Raw genomic sequence first — 19,163 nt, forward strand, 5'->3', positions numbered from 1 at the left:
GGGGGTGGGGTGGGGGGGGGGTGGTGGTGTTCCAGCGTGCTGTTCAGCAGCTGAAACACCTGGAGATCTGAGCCGTTTTTCTTTCGGTTTGTGAAGATCATCATCCCAGATCCCCGAGAACAGATCACCCCTGGGCCTGCTCTCACCACCATTTCCTACCTAATAGAAGTGAATCAGACAAACAATATTGACTTTTTAAAAATTATTTAATTTAGTAGTTTTCTTGGAAAAAAAAAAAGGCAAAACAACCAAAAATATATAGTTTTGTTTTGTTTCCATGTGATTTTATTTCACCTGAAGGACTGGAAGCTTCTTCCATTGGCAGGAATCTGACTGGGGACCAGGCTGGAAGTGTGGTGGCGGGAGAAGGGGGGCAGGAAGAGAGAAGTTCATTGAGTCAGGATTCCCGCTGTCTAAAGCCTGATTCATCACGTCTTTGCTTTTATGGGCCTCCCTGAAAGAAGCCCAGAACAGGCCCTTGTATATGTTGGGCATTGGCCTCTTCATAGGAAAATCCCCAGCAGTGGCCATTCTCAAGTTCATCACAGCTGGGAAGGGAGGAAGGGCAGTGGGAAAGGACCAAGAGTGCGTTTCCCCGTATAAATGGTATAAATCCAGCTTTCCGGAGGGCTGGCTTCCTCTGGAATGACAGTGGCCCCTGGGACCCACACTGGCTGAGGCTCAGCAGTTAAGGAACAGAAATAAAAAACACCAACAAAAGGCATACAAGGAAGGCACCTCAATTTGTGATCCTCAACCAAGGGTGGGTTGCAGGGGGTGAGATTTCTGAACAAGACAACTCAAACAAAAACAGAACAAAAATGGAGGAAGCCAGGGCCCAACAGGGGTTCTCTTACCCACCCCGTGTGATGCTGCTTCCAGCCCCATGTCCTCTGAAGTAAGTTCTTTTGGGAGTCAGCTGTGGGTGCTGTGATTTGGACAAAAGCAGAATTAAGTGGGAAATTACCCTCCTGACTTTCGACCCGTACTCTTCCTGACAAAAGATAGAAAAAGGCAGGAAAGAAGTTAGGATTTCATTTTCAAGAGTCAGGTAATTAGAACAGACTTCAGACAGCAGTGGGCACCCCATGACACAAGCCAGGGGTAATGTCCCTATTCAGTAGCTGCCAGACACAGCCCTGCTCAGGTTCTGCCTGTCTGTCCTTACAGGATGGAAAGCAAGAGGGCCTGACCCACATCCCCATGTCCAACAGACAATCCCAGGGAGACCAGATATCAAAAACAAGATTCTTAATGGGAATAAGGAAAATCAAACAAAAAATTAGATTTTTCTCTACATATATATAATATACAGTTATTTAACACATTATTCCATAGGTGGCTCCAGTCCGTGGGGTTTGAGAGATGGTGACAACTTTTATTCCAGATGAACTGCTTCTCTCAAGTTCTGCAGAGCAGAACGGGACAGGTAATGTTTTGCTCCACTCTGGAGCACAGACCCAAACTGGTGCTGTGCCAAGAGAGAAGAGAAGTGAGCAAGGCAATGAAGGATGGGGGTGAGGAGGAAGTGGGAAAGCAAAGGTGGCGGCAGTCTTCTTCCAGCTGCCTGTGTTCTCAGAAGTTCTCCGCCTGAGCAAGTCCATAAAACCCCTCGTGAGGACACTGCAACCCTCCGACAACCACCGAAGTGACCTCCGGTTGCTGACAAAGAAGATGGAGAACAGCAGAGGGTGTTTTACGTGAGTGAAGATAGAAACTTCCAAGAATGTAACCGAATGTTCCAACCTTACAGAACAATCCCCCTGGCGAGTGTTCCAAGATGCAGTTATCTGCGCACGGACACCCATGAGAGGGGCACCCTGGTGAACGTTTCATATCGTCATGCCTAAGCTCCTCCGCAGCCATATGCCTCTGCTGGTGAGTCTTATGTGTTTCTTTTTAAAGGAACTTCTTAAACCAGCTCTTGCTCTGAGCAGCACCAAAATGCCCCTGCATCATAATCGAGTGTAGATCTTGGCTGAGCAGGACACGACAGGGGAGGCTGGATGACGTCACCTTCCACAGGGGCAGAGGGAGAAGGAAGAGCCAAGAATACCTGACTTTGCAGATGTGGAATAACACTACCGTTCAGCCACTAAGCCTCTCCCTTACGAACATGGGTATCTAGTATGTTGATTTCAGTTTCAATCAGCTAAGGCAACCAGCCAATCACCACCACTGGTGTCTGCTTCTGGTGATTGATTTGGAAAAAAATGATTGGTTAAGACAGACAAACTCGAGGAAAGCCCTGGGTAAGAGGGTCCCAGCAGCCAGCTTTCCCGCACATCCTCTGTCCTCTTGGCCTTTGACTGCTCCTCCTTTTCGTTACTGTCAGTTCAGAAGATGTCGGGGCAGGCGGTCCACTCCTGCTTTTCTTTACACTCCCAGTATCCTCCCCTGTAAGTATGGGTTAACTCCTTGGTAATGGGGTCCTTCTCCCGCTTAAACCACAGTGCCTTGTAGGGATCGTAGGGTGTGCCTAAACAGGAGAGTGAAGAAAAACACAATTAGAGTCGCAAACACACTGGTAGCCTCCCCATATCAAGAACCAGAGAAGCGGGCAGGTTTGTTACCATCCTCCGTGGCTTTCACAGCTTCTGCTTCTCTCTTCTTTCTGGAGAGCCTCTGCTTTTCTTCCAGGCGCTGCTTCTCAGCATTGGCTTCATCCCAGCGCCCATTTTCCATCAGCCTCTGGTCGGGCCGCAATCGGCTGTCTGTGGGGGCAGTGCCAGCTTCCCAGGCATTGAGAGTCAGAGCAAGCTCTGAGAAGTAGTACATGTATTCTGCATTCTTCCTAAAAGTAAAGGATGAGAAAGGAAAGGGGTCAGGCTGGAGCCCAGACCCCAGCTGGATGAAGACAACAGCACCGGGCTGTTCTGCAAGGGGCAGACTTAACACCATGGCCCCCTCCCCGAATTGAGACACCCAAACTGAATCATCCCTTGGCTTCCCCCAACACCACTCAATTCCAGTTTTCTGGGCTTGTGTTGTGCTCGGCTGAAAGTAGAGAGAAATTCATCAGGAACAAGGAAACATTCTACTAAATGAAAATTCCTATTTCTTCTGCTTTCTTTTTTGCCCTCTTTCTGGGATAATCTTGGCTCTTACTATGGACTGAACATATTAAACCTGACAGGCAAACGGCTTTCATCTTAATTTATTTCCAAAGTCCTGAACATTATCTCAGGAAGTTTCCATTGGTGCTGGGCCTTTAGGCTAAATTGTAAACAGGTAGTAGGCACTCTCTCCTCCAGCCACTTCTGAAGAGTTTTGCTCTAAATTATAGAATAATGTCCTTCTGAACCACATTCCAAAGGACCTATAGAAAGCACCAAATATGGTTTGGCAGATTTGGGTTGGTTAATTTGAACTTTCTTGGGGGAAGGCATGCTACAACTCCAGTTACCCAGTGCCAACCTTCTGGTGATTTCTCCAAAGGTTCTGACTTCTTCCGCTCAGCCCCTCACATAATGAAGTGGGAAGCAACACAGCTATGTCATCAATATCACCCCAAGGTTGAGATCGCAGAGGTACCTGGGCAGACTGATACTCACGGCAAGGGGTTCCTTTTCCACAGCATGACCCTGCTCTCCTCTGCTTCACAGCTTCTCTGTCGAGCATCACCCCCATTTTCCCCAGCGACAGGCTGGACTTTGAAACAATCCATTTTCTCATCCCACGTCCCCAGCAGGATAAAGTGAACCTTCCCTGATGGATCTGTCACTTCCCCTGTCACCTGCAAGGATGGAGAGCAGGGCTTTGGAGTACAGACCATAGTCACCCAGCTTACCTGCTCTTCTGCAAACCAAAGTCCTAGGGTAAATACTGGTTAAAACCTATTAGGAAAAACACCATGGAGTCATCCAAATTATTTTGTTAAATTTTTTTAAGCTGCTTAAAATAAGCATGGCATGAGTTAGATGAATTTTTGTTACAACAATACTATGTAGGAAAGGGCCTGACTGGTGCTCAGAATTATAGTATTTTCTTCTCTCCAGAATACACAGAGAGCCACAAACAAATTTAAATCCCTAACTATTTTTCACTCTCCCTTCTTCTACTAAGGAATAAACACACCTCTCGCTCAGACTCATTCCCACGGCCAAAGTGCCTGTGCCTTCTTCCTGTAATCCTTTCATTAGTCCTTCCTCTAGTTTCCCACGTTGTCTCTCATTGCTCTTGAGTTTTACTTTTTTTACTTGTAGTCTTTCCCAGAAAAGAGAAGGATTTGGTTTAGCAATGCAATGTTGTCTCCTTTCTTGCTAACTTTCTCCTTTACATCTTCTTTTCTTATTTAATCATAGACAGATAGATAGATAGATAGATAGATAGATATAGATCTATCTATCTATCTATATATATATATATATATATATATATATATATATATATGTATGTTTTGGAGATATATATATTTAGACACACACACACTCTCTCTGTCTTTCTCCCTCTCACCCTCCTTCCCTCCCCATCCATTCATCCAACCGGCTATCCCAGCCCCAAAGGAGTAGGCTTTCTAAGGGATACACACTAAATGAAAAAATTTAAATTCCAACTTCTCTTACCTTTCTTGCTACATCCCGAGAAAAGTAGCTATAAGGAACAAATTTAAGATTGCACTTGTCTCCTGTCTTGTGATTTATAATATCAATTTCACCAGACTATAAAATGAAAAGAATCAAGGATTAGTTTTATTAATACTGAATGATTTGAATATATGCCAACTCCATGCCTCATAATTCTTACTTTACTATCTTACATTCCAGCACTCCCTTGCTTTAGACTCAGGTCTCAGCCAACCTTGAGATGCTATGGAATCCCTTTGTAACCTTGGTATCCCAGCCTGGGATAAAGACCGAATGACCTTTGCTTTGGTTTTCTTTGAATTGTGTGTCACATGTTAGGTGCCATGATTTGACCTTCAGTACATATACTGATATTCATGTCATAATTTGTTTTTCCAAACCAATTCTCACTGGAACCCTTCAGGAACTCTGTGCTTAAATCAAAGTATTCTAGTCCTGGCCGGGTGGCTCAGTTGGTTGGAGGGTCGATCCATACACCAAAAGTTGCAGGTTCCTGGCTGGGGCACATGCTTAGGTTTTGAGTTCAATCCCTGGTTGGGGAGTGTACAGGAGGCAACTGATTAATGCTTCTCTCTCACATCAATGTTTCTCTCTCTCTTTAAAAATCAATAAAATTATATCCTCGGGTGAAGATAAAAAAAAAAGTATTAGACTCACAATTTCAAAGTTACGTGTTGCAAGCCTTTCTACACTTTATTCCCCACATCTGCCATGAAGCTTTTCCTGACAGTTAAGACAACGTTCCCTCTCTTTTCTGAATTTACTGCAAAATCATTGTCTTAAGCACATACCGACAATTAAGCATACATTAGTACACCTCTTCCCATAGAGTATTTTAAAAAATATTTTTTTCAGACAAAATCTGTTTATAGGTGAATTATTTTGTCAGACTTTCCACCTAAACAAATTAGTCACATATGCAATGATACAATAACTCTTCGAAGGACAAAGTTTCATTTGACTTTGTATCCTTAGGACCTGATACTCTGCCTGGTAGTAAATGTCTAATGAATAATGAAAGAATGAAGAGTGAGAGTTGTGTTTTATTATTTTCTTGTATCCTTCACAGTGCCCAATAGTTCTAATAGTCACTGAACGTTACAAGTTGGTCATCCTATCTAATAATAGACAAACATAGTAATTGACCGTACCTTCGCCACCCCTTCCATTGGCTAATCAGCGTGATGTGCAAATTAACCACCAACAATGATGGCGGCTAATTTGCATACTGCAGGCAGGGCAGGACAGCACGAGCCGCCAGTGCACCACCATCCAGGGCAGGCTCGCCCCCGCCTTGCCCCAGAAGCCGCCTGATATGGTAAGTAACTCTATCAGTAAGCACTCTGAAAGTCAGTGGCATAAATGTACTAATTAAAAGACAGATTATGGGGGTGAATCAAAAACAAAACCCACTTTAAATATAAAGACACATATACATTAAAAGTAAATGAATTAAGCTGCAGCCTGTTTTGCTCAGTGGATAGAGCATTAGCCCGTGGACTGAAGGGTCCCAGGTTCGATTCCAGTCAAGGGCATGTACCTCAGTTGCTGGCTTGATCCCCAGTCCCTATCAAAGCATGTGCAGGAGGCAACCAATTAATGTGTCTCTCCCTTTCCCTTCACTCTCTCTAAAATTCAATGGAAAAATATCCTTGGGTGAAGATTAACAAAAACAAAGTAAACAGATTAAGTAACATTAAAGAGATTATAAGAAAAATATATTCCAAATTTTGTTAGTTGTATAATGGTTATGTTTCAATTATTAACACCTAAGAAATTGGGTGAAGGGTACATATAATATGCTGTAGTATTTTATAGTTTTTTTTACATGTATGAGATTATTTCAAATTAAAATATTAAAAAATTAAAAATTAATAAAATATTAATTGAAATGTATCTGCATTACATGAAAAATCTCCTAATTGCTTCTAGCATAATTTAATAAATTGTGCTAAAATTTACAAGGGTTCAATGAAAAAATATCTTAATTCTAAATGATATAATAGAAAATATATAATAGTGCAGTTATAAGCACTTATCTGAAAATAAAAATTTAAAGAAGTGAATTTAAAGAAGGGATTAGCCAAAGAAAATATATGCACAACCCATGGACACAGACAATAGTATGGTGATGGCCAGAGAGAACTGGGGGGCAAAAGCTGGGTAGAGGGGGCAAAAGGGGGGAAATAGGGACATCCTATATAATAAAAGGCTAATATGCACATTGACTGAACAGCAGAATGACCGGTTGCTATGATGCGCACTGGCCACCAGGGGGCAGATGCTCAACGCAGGAGCTGCCCCCTGGTGGTCAGTGCACTTCCATATGGGGAGTGCCACTCAGCCAGACGCTGGTTCATGGCTGGCCAGCACAGTGGTGGTGGCAGGAGCCTCTCCCACCACCGTGGCAGCACTAAGAATGTCCAACTAACGGTTTAGGGGGCCTAAGCCTTTAGTCGGACATCCCCCGAGGGCTCCCTGGCTGCCAGAAGAATGTCTGACTGCAAGCTTAGGCCTGATTCCCTGGGGAGTGGGCCTAAGTTGACAGGTGGACATCCCCCAAGGGTCCTGGACTGTGAATGGGCGTAGGCCTGGCTGAGGGACCACCCCGAGTGCACAAATTTTTGTGCACCGGGCCTCTAGTTTATCATAATAATTTGTGGTATAGAAACTCGGGGAGGTTAGGATGGGGCAACTGCCTAAGAGAAATTCCTCAGGAGAAACTGATAAGCCAGTAACAACAGTCTGGGCTTCAGGAACATGTTGGGCATGCTCACTCACCTGATCTATCCACAACTTGCCAACGATAATGTTGTGCACTGTTGTGGTAACTTTCTTCCAAGTGTAGTGGTGGCCAGTTTCCTTGAAAATACAGTGGATGGTACCTGGAAGCAGAGAGAGATATACAAATTAAGCCCAATCTTAGAAAAAATATAGCACCATGTTAGCTAGAAAAACAATGGATTTTCTTCTTTTAATATTTCTTACTTTTAAAAGGAAAACAGTAAGTTAAAAAGTAATTTATAATCTTTTGTTGTTGTTAATCCTCACCTATTTTTTCCATTGATTTTTAGAGAGAGTGGAAGGGAGGATGAGAGACAGAAAAGAATTGATGTGAGAGAGACATATCAATTGGTTGCCTCCTGAACTTGTCCCATCCGAGGGCCAGGGATCGAATCTGCAACCGAGATATGTGCCCTTGACCAGAATCAAACCCGCAACTCTTCAGTCTGCAGGCCGACGCTCTAACCCAGGGGTGGGCAAACTTTTTGACTCGAGGGCCACAATGGGTTCTTAAACTGGACCGGAGGGCCGGAACAAAAGCATGGATGGAGTGTTTGTGTGAACTAATATAAATTCAAAGTAAACATCATTACATAAAAGGGTACGGTCTTTTTTTTTTTTTTAGTTTTATTCATTTCAAACGGGCCAGATCCGGCCCACGGCCCGTAGTTTGCCCATGGCTGCTCTAACCACTGAACAAACAGGCTAGGGCAGAATTAATAATCTTTTTTTAATAATCTTCTTAAATGATGGAAGCACTGACTGAATTTCTTCACTTGATTTTAAAATTTGTGAATAAAACATAACTGATGACAAATACTGACAACTGATACAGCTTAGCGAGGAAGCAAGAGTACACAGCGTAGAAATAAAAAATGAAAGCAAAACCTCCAATCTTTTCTCCACCTGTGACCGCCATACTAGCTGCAAAATGTCTAGGAATAGGTCAAATCTGAACTAACATGTAAAAATAGGGCCAGGCCCTATTTTTTGGTAACTAGCTGTGTGACTTTCAGCAAATCACTTATCTAAGGGCCTTAACAATAAAAAAGGAGTAGCGGATAGAGCTGTGGCTTTGGAATCAGAACTGAATTAAGTTCTGGCTCCACTACTCATTAGATTTGTGACCCTGTGTTGTGTAATAAAGAATTTGTCTGCTTTTTGTCCATGGTTCCTGGGAAGAAACCTCTACAACCTTGGAATTTCCCAAGTGATAGCAATATTTTGTTATTCCTGGGGATCCTGAAAGTTTATGTCAAAGAGTCATCACGGTAGGGCCCTAGATAGCTATGCTAACAAGATGGTTCAGGATGAGGGCAGGCCAGAAAGACTAACCATGACTCAGAGTTACCTGATAAAGGCTGGATCTCCCAACCTCCTGGGAATGATATTCCCTTCCCTCCAGGAGGGAAGGGGGCCTGGACATTGAGTTCAATCACCAGGCCTATGATTCAGTCAACCACGCCTATATAAATGAAACCTCTGGACAGTGAAACTTGGAGGCACGTCCTGGTGGGTAAACACATCAACGTGCCAAGAGGGTCATGCTCCCTGATTCCATGGGGAGAGGGCATAGTCTCTATGTTCAGGGCCCTCCCAGACCTCACCCTATGTGTGTCTTCATTTGGCTGGTCCTGATCTGTACCCTTTGTAATAAAACTGTAATAATGAGTATAACATTTTCCTGAGTCCTGTAAGTCATTCTAGCAAATTATTGAACTTGAAGGATTCGTGGGATCCCCTGAATTTATAGTCAGTTAGTCAGATGTGCAAGTGGCCTAGGGTTCTCCATACTTGTGGCTGACATCTGAAGTGAGGGCTGACTTATTAGAGACTGTACCCTTATCTTATGTGGTTGGTATTAACCTGGGTGGTTAGTGTCAGAACTGCATTACAGTACTACACCCTGGGGATGTTTTTTTTTTTATTGCATATAACAATTTCTCTCACACCCACACATAAATTCTGTTAGCTTCCCTGGCCACTGGGGTCTGTGAGAGGGGAAGTCTTCTCCTCCCTTCCCCAGAGGAACGGCTCCTGAGATGGCCAGACAGAGGGTGGTGTCAGGGCCACGAGGAGTGTGCCTGTGGCCCTCTTCACTCCTAGTCCAGGGGACCACCCTCTGTACAGTCAGGAGCTGCCGTGGCTGAGCATATGAGTGTGAAAGTGGGTGTCCCCATGCAAACCTGTATGTCTGTTCCCGGCAGGCCCCAAGCAGCAGACGAGTGCGGTGGTTTAGAGCAGAGACTCTGGAGTTAAAATCCCAGCTCTTGTGTTCCAGTTGAGCTCTAGCTGTGTGGCCTTGGGCAAATTGCCTAACCTTATAACTTGAGACCAAGATTTTTTTTTTTCCTTTTTCTTTTTTTTTTTATTATTAGTTAAGGTATTACAAATGTGTCCTCATCCCCCTCATTAACCCCAACCTCTCCCTCCCCAAGATTTTTTTTTTTAAATATATACTTTTTAATTGATTTCAGAGAGGAAGGAAGAGGGAGAGAGAGACAGAAACATCAATGGTAAGAGAATCATTGATTGGCTGCCTCCTGTACGCCCTACTGGGGATCGAGCCTGCAACCCAGGCATGTGCCCTTGGCCGGAATCGAACTTGGGACCCTTCAGTCCGCAGGCCGACGCTCTATCCACTGAGCCAAACTGGCTAGGGCCCTGGGGATGTTTTTAACTTTTCTAGGCCTCAGTTTCATCCATCTGTAAAGTTGGGGTAATCATATCCTGTGCAGTAAATGTCTGTTTATTTACTCAGTAACATGCTAGACACATAATAAGCACTCAGTGGATATAATCTCCTCCTGTTTCTATGAGTTAATCTCCAATGAATACCAAATCAAAATCAGTTAGTTGTTTGAATAGAGGTGACTGAAAATTCAAAATAAAAAAATTTAAAGATATGTACATATATTTTTATTATTTTGAATCATATATATGTAAAATAACAATCAATTCCCTCTGTAACCACTAGTGAAAAGGACACATGTGGCTTGGTGTGCCTTTCTTGCACAAAAGGTTAAAGTATCCCTGGTAGCTGCAGCAGCAGATGATGATGACAATGACATTGACAATAATACTAGCAACTCTGTGAGAGCACTACTGTGAACCAGACACTGTGCTAGGTTCTCCTCATATCCCATCTCACTTCATCTTCACAACCATCTTAAAAATATATCCAAATCTCTTGCTCAACACCTCTCCCACCACCACTGCAGACTAAAACACCATCCTCCCTTGCCAGAACCTCTGTAACAACTTCTTTTTGGTCTCCCAGCTTCCACTTTTGCCCCCTTAAAGTCTCTAGTCAAAATAATGTGTTTAAAACATGGCATATCAACTTAACACTGCGAAAAAATCTCTCAATGACTTCCCACTGTATTTCGAACAAAACCCTCTCAACTCATCCATCATGTTCCTCCTCACTCACTCTGAACTACCTACTGTAGCCCTGTTGCTTCTCAAATAGGCTATGCTTGCCCCCAACTCAGGGCCTTTATCTTTCAGGTTCACTCTGCCTGGAAAGCTCTCCCCCAAATCATCTTTTGGTTGATGTAACCTTTTCAGGGAGGATTTCCTTGACCACCCTATCCAAGGAACCACACACAGACACACAGACACAGACACACACACACACACACACACACACATATTTCTCATTTACCCCTATCTCCACTTTATTTTCTTTGTAGATTTACCACATATAAAGTTATTTATATATTTACTTTTTGTCTACTTAAGAAAAGAATGCAAGCTAAATGAGAGCAAAATGGCTTTTGTTCACCACTGCACCCACAGCACTTAGAATATTTCCTGGCATATAGTGATACTCAGGTAACTGTTGATACTTCAGCTATAAACACTATTTGTTTCCTGTGGCTGCTGCGACCAATTGACACAACTTAATGGCTTAAAACAACACAATTTATGCTCTTACAAGGTGGGAGCGGGCTAGAAGGGATCAATAGTGGAAAAGCAGGGACATATGTAATACTTCCAATAACATAGATTTAACTTAAAATATAATAATAAAAAATATATAAATAAACACAGAGCCATTTCAAATGTATGAAGAGGAAGATAGCCACTTCCAGAATGGTGGAGTAAGGACTTCCATGTATCTGCTCAAAAAATCAACAAGAGTGCTAGCAAACATTATCAGAATCAAATATTTTAGATCTCTGAAAATTAAACAAAGGCTTACAATAATTCAAACAGCATTTATTCAAGACAAATGGCTGAACCTCAGTAAGAAAAATGAGCTACGTGGCAGGCATGTTAACTTGCTCTCTTCCCACCCTCCTTTCACCAGATTGACAGTAGCCTTGATTTCAGCCTAGCAGACATTTCTGGGGAGCCTCACACTTCACCAGTAAGTATGAAGCTCCCTAAAAGCCCCATCTTCAAAACACTGTCATTACCTGGCCATTGTGGTGGTTCCTGGTAAACTCCCACTCACAGGGCTTATCTTTATTTGACCTGACTCAGCGCCTGGTCACCTTGAATAGCCTTTTTCCTGGGGTGATTATCAAAACCATCAGTGGCAAGTGATGCTCTAACACAAGAGCTGCCTGAAATGGTGATAAGAGTTGCAGTAGTTGAAGAAATATAGGTCAGAAATTACCCAAAATTGACAAACTCCTTAACCTACACAGCCAAGAAGCTCAATGAACTCCATGTAGGATAAACTCAAAGAGCACACACTGAGGTCTATCATAATAAACTATTAAAAGACAAAGACAACATCTAGTAGGTTTGGCTCAGTGGATAGAGCATCAGACTGCAGACTGAATGGTCCCAGGTTCGATTCCAGTCAAGGGCACATGCCCAGATTGCAGGCTCAATCTCCAGTGTGGGGCATGCAGGAGGCAGCTGATCAATGATTTTCTCTCATCATTGATGTTTCTACCTCTTTCTCCCTCTCCCTTCCTCTCTTAAATCAATAAAAATATATTTTTAAAAAAAAGACAAGGACAAGACAAATCTTGAATCTAAGAAGTGATGTACTACATAGAAGTGCTCCTCAATAAGATTGTCAGAAACCATGGTGGCCAGAAGGCAGTAGGATGTACATTCAAAATGCTAAAGGTAAAAAATAGTCAAACCAAAAATTCTATATCCAGCAAACATATTCTTATTAAACAAAGAACATAAGACATTCCCAGCTAAACAAAACCTGAAAGAATGCCTAGCTAGCAGGTCTGCCCTTCAAGAAATACTAGTCCTTCAGGCTGAAATGAAAGGACACTAGACAGTAACTTAAATCTACATTGAGAAATAAAAGAGATCAGTAAAGAAAACTACAATCAAACTATATAAAATACGGTACAAATGTATTTTTTGCTTGCAACTTTTTTCTTCTATATGAGTTAAAAGACAACTGCATAAAGGAACAGTTACAAAACTATGTTAATATGTAAAAAAAATACAGTTTGTATGAAAATAAAAGCACATGGGGGGGGGGGATGAGGACACATTTATAATACCTTAACTAATAATAATAAAAAAAAAAGAAAAAAAAAGAAAATAAAAGCACAAAGGAGGGGAAAGGTAATGGATCCATATAGGTGGCAAAGTTTTTGTGCACTATTGAAATTAAATTGGTATTAACCTGCACTAGATTATTAGAAGTTAACTGTAATACGCAGGATACCCACTATGAAAATATCTTTAAAAATACAGTAAAAGGGGATGCTTTCCCCCTCCCCATGTGGGAGTCTGTACTTGTTCTTTAATAAATTCCACCTTTACTATACAAAAAAAAAAAAAAAAATACAGTAAAAGAAATAACAAGGGAACTAAAATGGTAAATTTAAAAAATATCTACTTAATACAAAAAAGGTACTAATGGAGGAATAGAGGAACAAAAAAGACATAGGATGTACAAAAAAATACCAAATAGTGGATGTAATCCTTACCTAATCAGTACTTATAATAAATGTAAATTGATTAAACACTCTAATAAAAAAAACACTTAGAAATTGGGAGAACAGCCGAAACCGGTTTGGCTCAGTGGATGGAGCGTCGGCCTGCGGACTGAAGGGTCCCAGGTTCGATTCCGGTCAAGGGCATGTGCCTTGGTTGCGGGCACATCCCCAGTGGGGAGTGTGCGGGGGGCAGCTGATCGATGTTTCTCTCTCATTGATGTTTCTGGCTCTCTGTCTCTCTCCCTTCCTCTCTGTAGAAAATCAATAAAATATATTTAAAAAAAAAAAAAAAAGAAAAGAAAAAAAAAAAAAGAAATTGGGAGAACAGATAAAAGGGGATATGAAGGGGATTTTTTAAAAGATATTTTTATTGATTTCAGAGAGGAAGGGAGAGGGCGAGACAGAGAGAAACATCATTGATGAGAGAGAATTACTGATAGGTTGCCTTCTACATACCCCCATTGGGGATTGAGCCTCCAATCCAGGCATGTACCCTGACCAGGAATTAAATTGTGACCCTCTGGTTCATGGGTCGATGCTCAATCACTCAGCCACACCAGCAGGGCTATTCCTATTTTTTAAATATACACACGACCCTCTTAGAGATCCTCAGGTGGCCTCGCAGGTGAAAAATCATATTACAATATGACCCTAGTTCTGAAAATTAGGTGTGAACATCCAGGTATTTACTACTATTAACTTAATACTTCTGAAATTATTAGCTTCAAAGATAATTAAACAATTAGAACCTTTTTAAAGGTCCCCATAAAAGATCAAGACCAAAAGTGCTTGATCTCCTTTTCATCTAAGAGCCTTTTGCATATTAATCATGAAGTAGCAGAATTAACACTCCAGTTTCTTTTCTCCTTTTGTAATTATAAACATTCCTGGGTTTTTTCCTGGCTAATTTCTAGTTTTCACTATAACTGCCATATTTTCTGATTCTGAGAGAAAAGGAACTCATTAAAAAAAAAAACAAGTGCTACTGAAACTGGTTTGGCTCGGTGGGTAGAGCGTCGGCCTGTGGACTGAAGGGTCCCAGGTTCGATTCCAGTCAAGGGCGTGTGCCTGGGTTGTGGGCACATCCCCAGTAGGCGATGTGCAGGAGGCAGCTGATCGATGTTTCTCTCTCATCGATGTTTCTAACTCTCTATCTCTCTCCCTTCCTCTCTGTAAAAAATAAAAAAAAAAACGAGTGCTGCACTAGCTGGTTTGGCTCAGTGGATAGAGACTCCGCCTGCAGACTGAAGGGTCTCAGGTTCAATTCCAGTCAAGGGTATGTGCTTGGGTTACGGGATCAATCCCCAGTAGGGGGTGTGCAGGAGGCAGCCAATCAATGATTCTCTCTCATCACTGATGTTTCTATGTCTCTCTCCCTCTCACCTTCCTCTCTGAAATCAATCCTATCTAATAAAAGAGAAACATGGTAATTGGTGTACGACCGCTACCCTTCCCATTGGCTAATCAGGGCAATATGCAAATTAACTGCCAGCCAAGATGGCGGCCAGCAGCCAGGCAGCTTGAAACTAACATGAGGCTTGCTTGCTTCAGTGACGGAGGACTCCAAAGTTCCCCGCCTGCCGCTGCAGGCCTCTGAGCTGCAACTCTAAGCAACTATGTAACAAATATAGAAGCTAAACAAAACCCCAGAAACCTGCTTTAGTCTGCCTGGCTTCAGTCAGCAGGATCACAACATTGTAAGCAAAGGCCAGAAACCTACTTTCAGCAGCGGAGGCCTAAGAGCTGGAGCCAAGCCTCAGAGCTAAAGCTGGCCCAGAATAAAAAAAAAGAAAAAAAGGAGCAGTTGGGAGCTTCAGTCACCCCCAGCCTGAAAACAGCCCTCAGCCCCTCACCCAGACTGGCCAGGCACCCCAGTGGGGAACCCCACCCTGAAGGGGGTGTGACCAGATGCAAACAGCCATCATCCCCTCACCCAGGCTGGCCAGGCACCCCAATGGGGACCCCCACCCTGATCCAGGACACCTTTCAGGGCAAACGAGCTGGCACCCACCCGTGCACCAGGCCTCTACCCTATATAGTAAAAGGGTAATATGCCTCACAGCACCAGGATCAGCAGAGCCGCGAGGCCTCCCGGCACCGGGATCAGTGTGACAGGGGGCAGCGCCCAAACCCCCTGATCGCCCTGCGGCTCTGTGTGTGACAGGGGGCGGGGCCACAACCTCCCTATCCACCCTGCTCTGTTCGTGACAGGGGAAGGCGCCCCAACCCCCTGATCAGCCCTGCTATGTGCCTGATAGGGGGGAGCTCCCCAATCCCCTGATCGCCCTGCGGCTCTGTGTGTGACAGGGTGCGGCGCCCCAACCCCCCCATCCCCCGACGGGCCCTGCTCTGTGTGTGACGGGGTAGAGCCATAACCTCCCCAACGGCCCTGCCCTGAGTGTGAGAGTGGCGGCGCCCCAACCCCCTGATCGGCCCTGCTCTGTGCGTGACAGGGTATGGAGCCCCAACCCCCCGATGGGCCCTGCTCTGTGAGTGACAGGGGGCAGTGCCCCAACCCCGACTGGCCCTGCTCTGTGCGTGACAGAGGATGGTGCCGCAACCTCCCCATCGACCCTACCCTGAGCGTGACTGAAGGTGGCATCACAACCTCCCGATCGCCATGCTCTGTGCATGACAGGGGCGGCGCCCCAACTCCCCAATCGGCCCTGCTCTGAGCCTGACCAGGGCCTGCACCTAGGGATTGGGCCTGCCCTCTGCCACCCGGGAGCAAGCCTAAGCCAGCAGGTCGTTATCTCCCGAGGGGTCCCAGACTGCGAGAGGGCACAGGCCGGGCTGAGGGACCCCCCTCCCCCCACTGAGTGCACAAATTTTTGTGCACTGGGCCTCTAGTAAAAATATATTTAAAAAAAAAAAAAGATGATTGCAGTGCACTAATCAAACACTGCAGCCAGGCTTCCTGGAATATGGAACCAGGACACAGAAAGCCGTAGGAGCTCAGGCAGGTGCTGTCAGATGACTCTATAGAGCTATTTGGTTTCTCTCTGCCTGCTTTGGGCTTCTTTTTATGTAGATCGACATTTGCTCTTCAGCACACACATGGCCAAACGTGGGCTGCTCTAGTTCAACAGAATATGGAGAATCTCTGCTACATTTCCCCTATAATACAGACTCTCTAACATTGTTTATTAGGATTCCTATTCTCAGGCCTGGTCTTCTTGATCTTGGAGCAAAATTAACTTGTCATCCAATAGGATCTTTCATGTTTTGTGTTTGTTTGTTTTTAAATCTTCACCCAATGATATTTTTCCATTGATTTTTAGAGACAGTGGAAGAGAGGGGAAGAGACAGAGAAATTTGGATGTGAGAGAAACACATCAATTGGTTGCCTCCTGCACAAGCCCCAACCACTGCTCAGGCCAGGGAGGAGCCTGCAATGGAGGTATGTGCCCTTGATGGGAATCGAACCTGGGACCCTTCAGTCCGCAGGCTGGCACTCCACCTACTGAGCCAAACCAGCTAGGGTATGGATCTTTTAAAATAAAATTTCCTGCCTTAGTCGGTTTGGCTCAGTGAATAGAGCGTAGGCCAAGGACTGCAGTGTCCCAGGTTCGATACCAGTCAAGGGCATGTACCGTGGTTGCAGGCTTAATCCCTGGCCCTGGTTGGAGTGTACGAGGAGAGGCAACCAACTGATGTGTCTCTCTCACACTGATGTTTCTCTGTCTTTCCCCCTCCTTTCCACTCTCTGAAAATCAATGGAAAAATATCCTTGGATGAGAATTAACAAAAATAAATAAAGTTTTCTCTTACCTGGAAGTCAACCTTTACATAAATGATATCTAACCCATCCGATAGAGGAAGAGAGGGTAGAAAGGAGAAGGGGGAGGGATAGCTGAGAAATCTCACCTTGTAGTCACAATATTTTTTATTTACAGAGAGAACTCAATTGCTAGGGTAATGATAGAAACACCAGTTAAGAGATAGAATCCTTTTGTATGTTAAAATTTATATTTTAAAATAGTACTTAAAGATGCATTAAATATAGCTAAGAAGACAAAAAATGTATAATTGGATAGGTCCTTAAAACCTCATGCCTCCTCACTCAATCAACAGCTGAGACGTTAAATGACTTGTGTAGAGCTAGCAATAAGGTTCAGGGCCCAAATCAGACTTTCAGTCTCCTGACTCTACCATGCCAGAGGTTCCTTATTCCGGGCGCACTAGTTCTTACAAAGATGGTGGCCTTACCAAGGGGCATAATGGAGAGGTATTTGCCTCGAAACTTGCTGGTGATTTTGATTTCCTGACGCAATGTCCAGCCATTTTTTGACTCAGCATGGTGTGCAGCAGCCGGGGGATGATGACTCACCTTGAAGAAATCAGTGATTCAAATTAAAAAGAAAGGAAGGAAAAGGAGAAGGTATTACCTAGTAACTGGTGGTGAACACCCGAAATTCATACTTGCCATTTTTACACTTATACCAGCGTAGAAGCCTGAAGGAAAAAAAGGAAGTGTGGGATGACAGGGACTGGAATTTCTGCAAACACAACACCAGGGGAGTGATGGTGGGGGGAGGGGTGGTGGGGGGAGGGGAGCGGAGGGGAGGAGCAACCAACAAATCATGCCTTTCTTAAAAAAGAAAAAACGTATCACCACCCCGAGGCACCTTTACCTGCTCACAGATGGATCGGAACCCGTTCTCTTCTAATCGGTCTAGTTCAAAAGTCTCCCCAAGGAGTGGGTTGAATGGCTTGCTGGTACGGGAGACAGTAGTGGAGTAGGAAGACACGGTGAAAGCTGCAACATAACAGAGCTGTTCTAAAGAGTTCTCACATTTTGCAGCTCGATCTAACAGCTCATGGTATTCCAGATCTTCAGTAAGGCGCTGAAGCATGGATAAGGGTTCATTAAAGTTTACCTGTCAGGAGAAAACAGATATAAAAACTTTGCCCACACATCTATTGGAGACAGATTAATTTTTCTGCAGGTGGAGAAACATACTGAGTTGTCATGGTGATAAAGCAAATCACTAGGAAGAGGCCTTTGCTCGGTAGAACAACTCTAAGACCTAACCTGGAAGCAATCCATTCTCTCTAGTCAACTGTTCATGTCAGTGAGTGGTATACACCACCTTTTCATTTACTATAAACTCTTTGCGATGGGAACCATGCCTCCTGTTCATCACTGCATATGCAGTTACCAGTGCCTCACACAGGAGACTATCATCAAAATAGGTAATGAATGAATAAAAGAGGAAATGTATTTTAGCACAAGTATACCCAAAGAGGAAATTAGGTATTTAACATTGTTGAGGGAGGAAAGAAAGAGTAGTAATTTTTAAGTATAGGCATGTCCTGGCTAGTGAAACAAAAACATTACAAAAGTTAGCTTTTACTCCTGGACCAGATGATCTCTAAGTATCGGTTCAGTTCTTCATCAGGCCAGGATTCTGAGTTCTTAGCCCTGAGGCTGGACAGTTGTTTTCTTGGACCTGGAGTGCTCTTAATGGGACTTAGAGCCAACTTAGGGCACTCAACCACTGAATATCTGTGTATTTCTGCTGGGGAGAAGACAGATGTTCATTCACCTGCGCATTCACTTACTCATTCCACAAGTATTTATGGAGCCCTCATGTGTGTCAGACCCTATGCTACTCACTGGGTGTAGAGAAGGGAACAAAAGAGACACTGTCTTCCCAGTATCCGCCTTAAAAACAGCATTACTGTCTAAACTGACTGGGATTTAAGATGACATTAGTTATTTTTAAAAATGCTATACAAAAACAAAAAAACAAACCGTTTCAGCTTCTAGGCTAGCCCATAAAGCTTACTTAATCTGCAATACAGCTGAATAGGCCTGGATATCACTAGCTGGAGTTCTGAGTCCAGGAAACAGAGGAAG

General features: G+C 43.7%; 1 protein-coding gene across 1 annotated transcript in view; it reads right to left on the reverse strand.

Annotated features, from left to right (window-relative positions):
- Positions 1 to 187: 187 nt before the first annotated feature.
- The window catches only part of OSBP (oxysterol binding protein), a 36,544-nt gene continuing 17,568 nt past the window's right edge, over positions 188 to 19,163 (reverse strand). The window contains exons 8-14 of the mRNA XM_081099429.1: positions 17,935 to 18,180; positions 17,510 to 17,630; positions 7,368 to 7,471; positions 4,566 to 4,661; positions 3,555 to 3,736; positions 2,574 to 2,794; positions 188 to 2,479 (exon numbers count right to left, since the gene is read on the reverse strand). Coding sequence (XP_080955555.1) covers positions 2,337 to 2,479; positions 2,574 to 2,794; positions 3,555 to 3,736; positions 4,566 to 4,661; positions 7,368 to 7,471; positions 17,510 to 17,630; positions 17,935 to 18,180 — 1,113 coding nt within the window. The 3' untranslated portion in view covers positions 188 to 2,336. The remainder of the gene's footprint in view (positions 2,480 to 2,573; positions 2,795 to 3,554; positions 3,737 to 4,565; positions 4,662 to 7,367; positions 7,472 to 17,509; positions 17,631 to 17,934; positions 18,181 to 19,163) is intronic.

Source organism: Myotis nattereri (assembly GCF_964212035.1).
Source record: "Myotis nattereri genome assembly, chromosome: 9".
Lineage (NCBI taxonomy): Eukaryota > Metazoa > Chordata > Mammalia > Chiroptera > Vespertilionidae > Myotis > Myotis nattereri.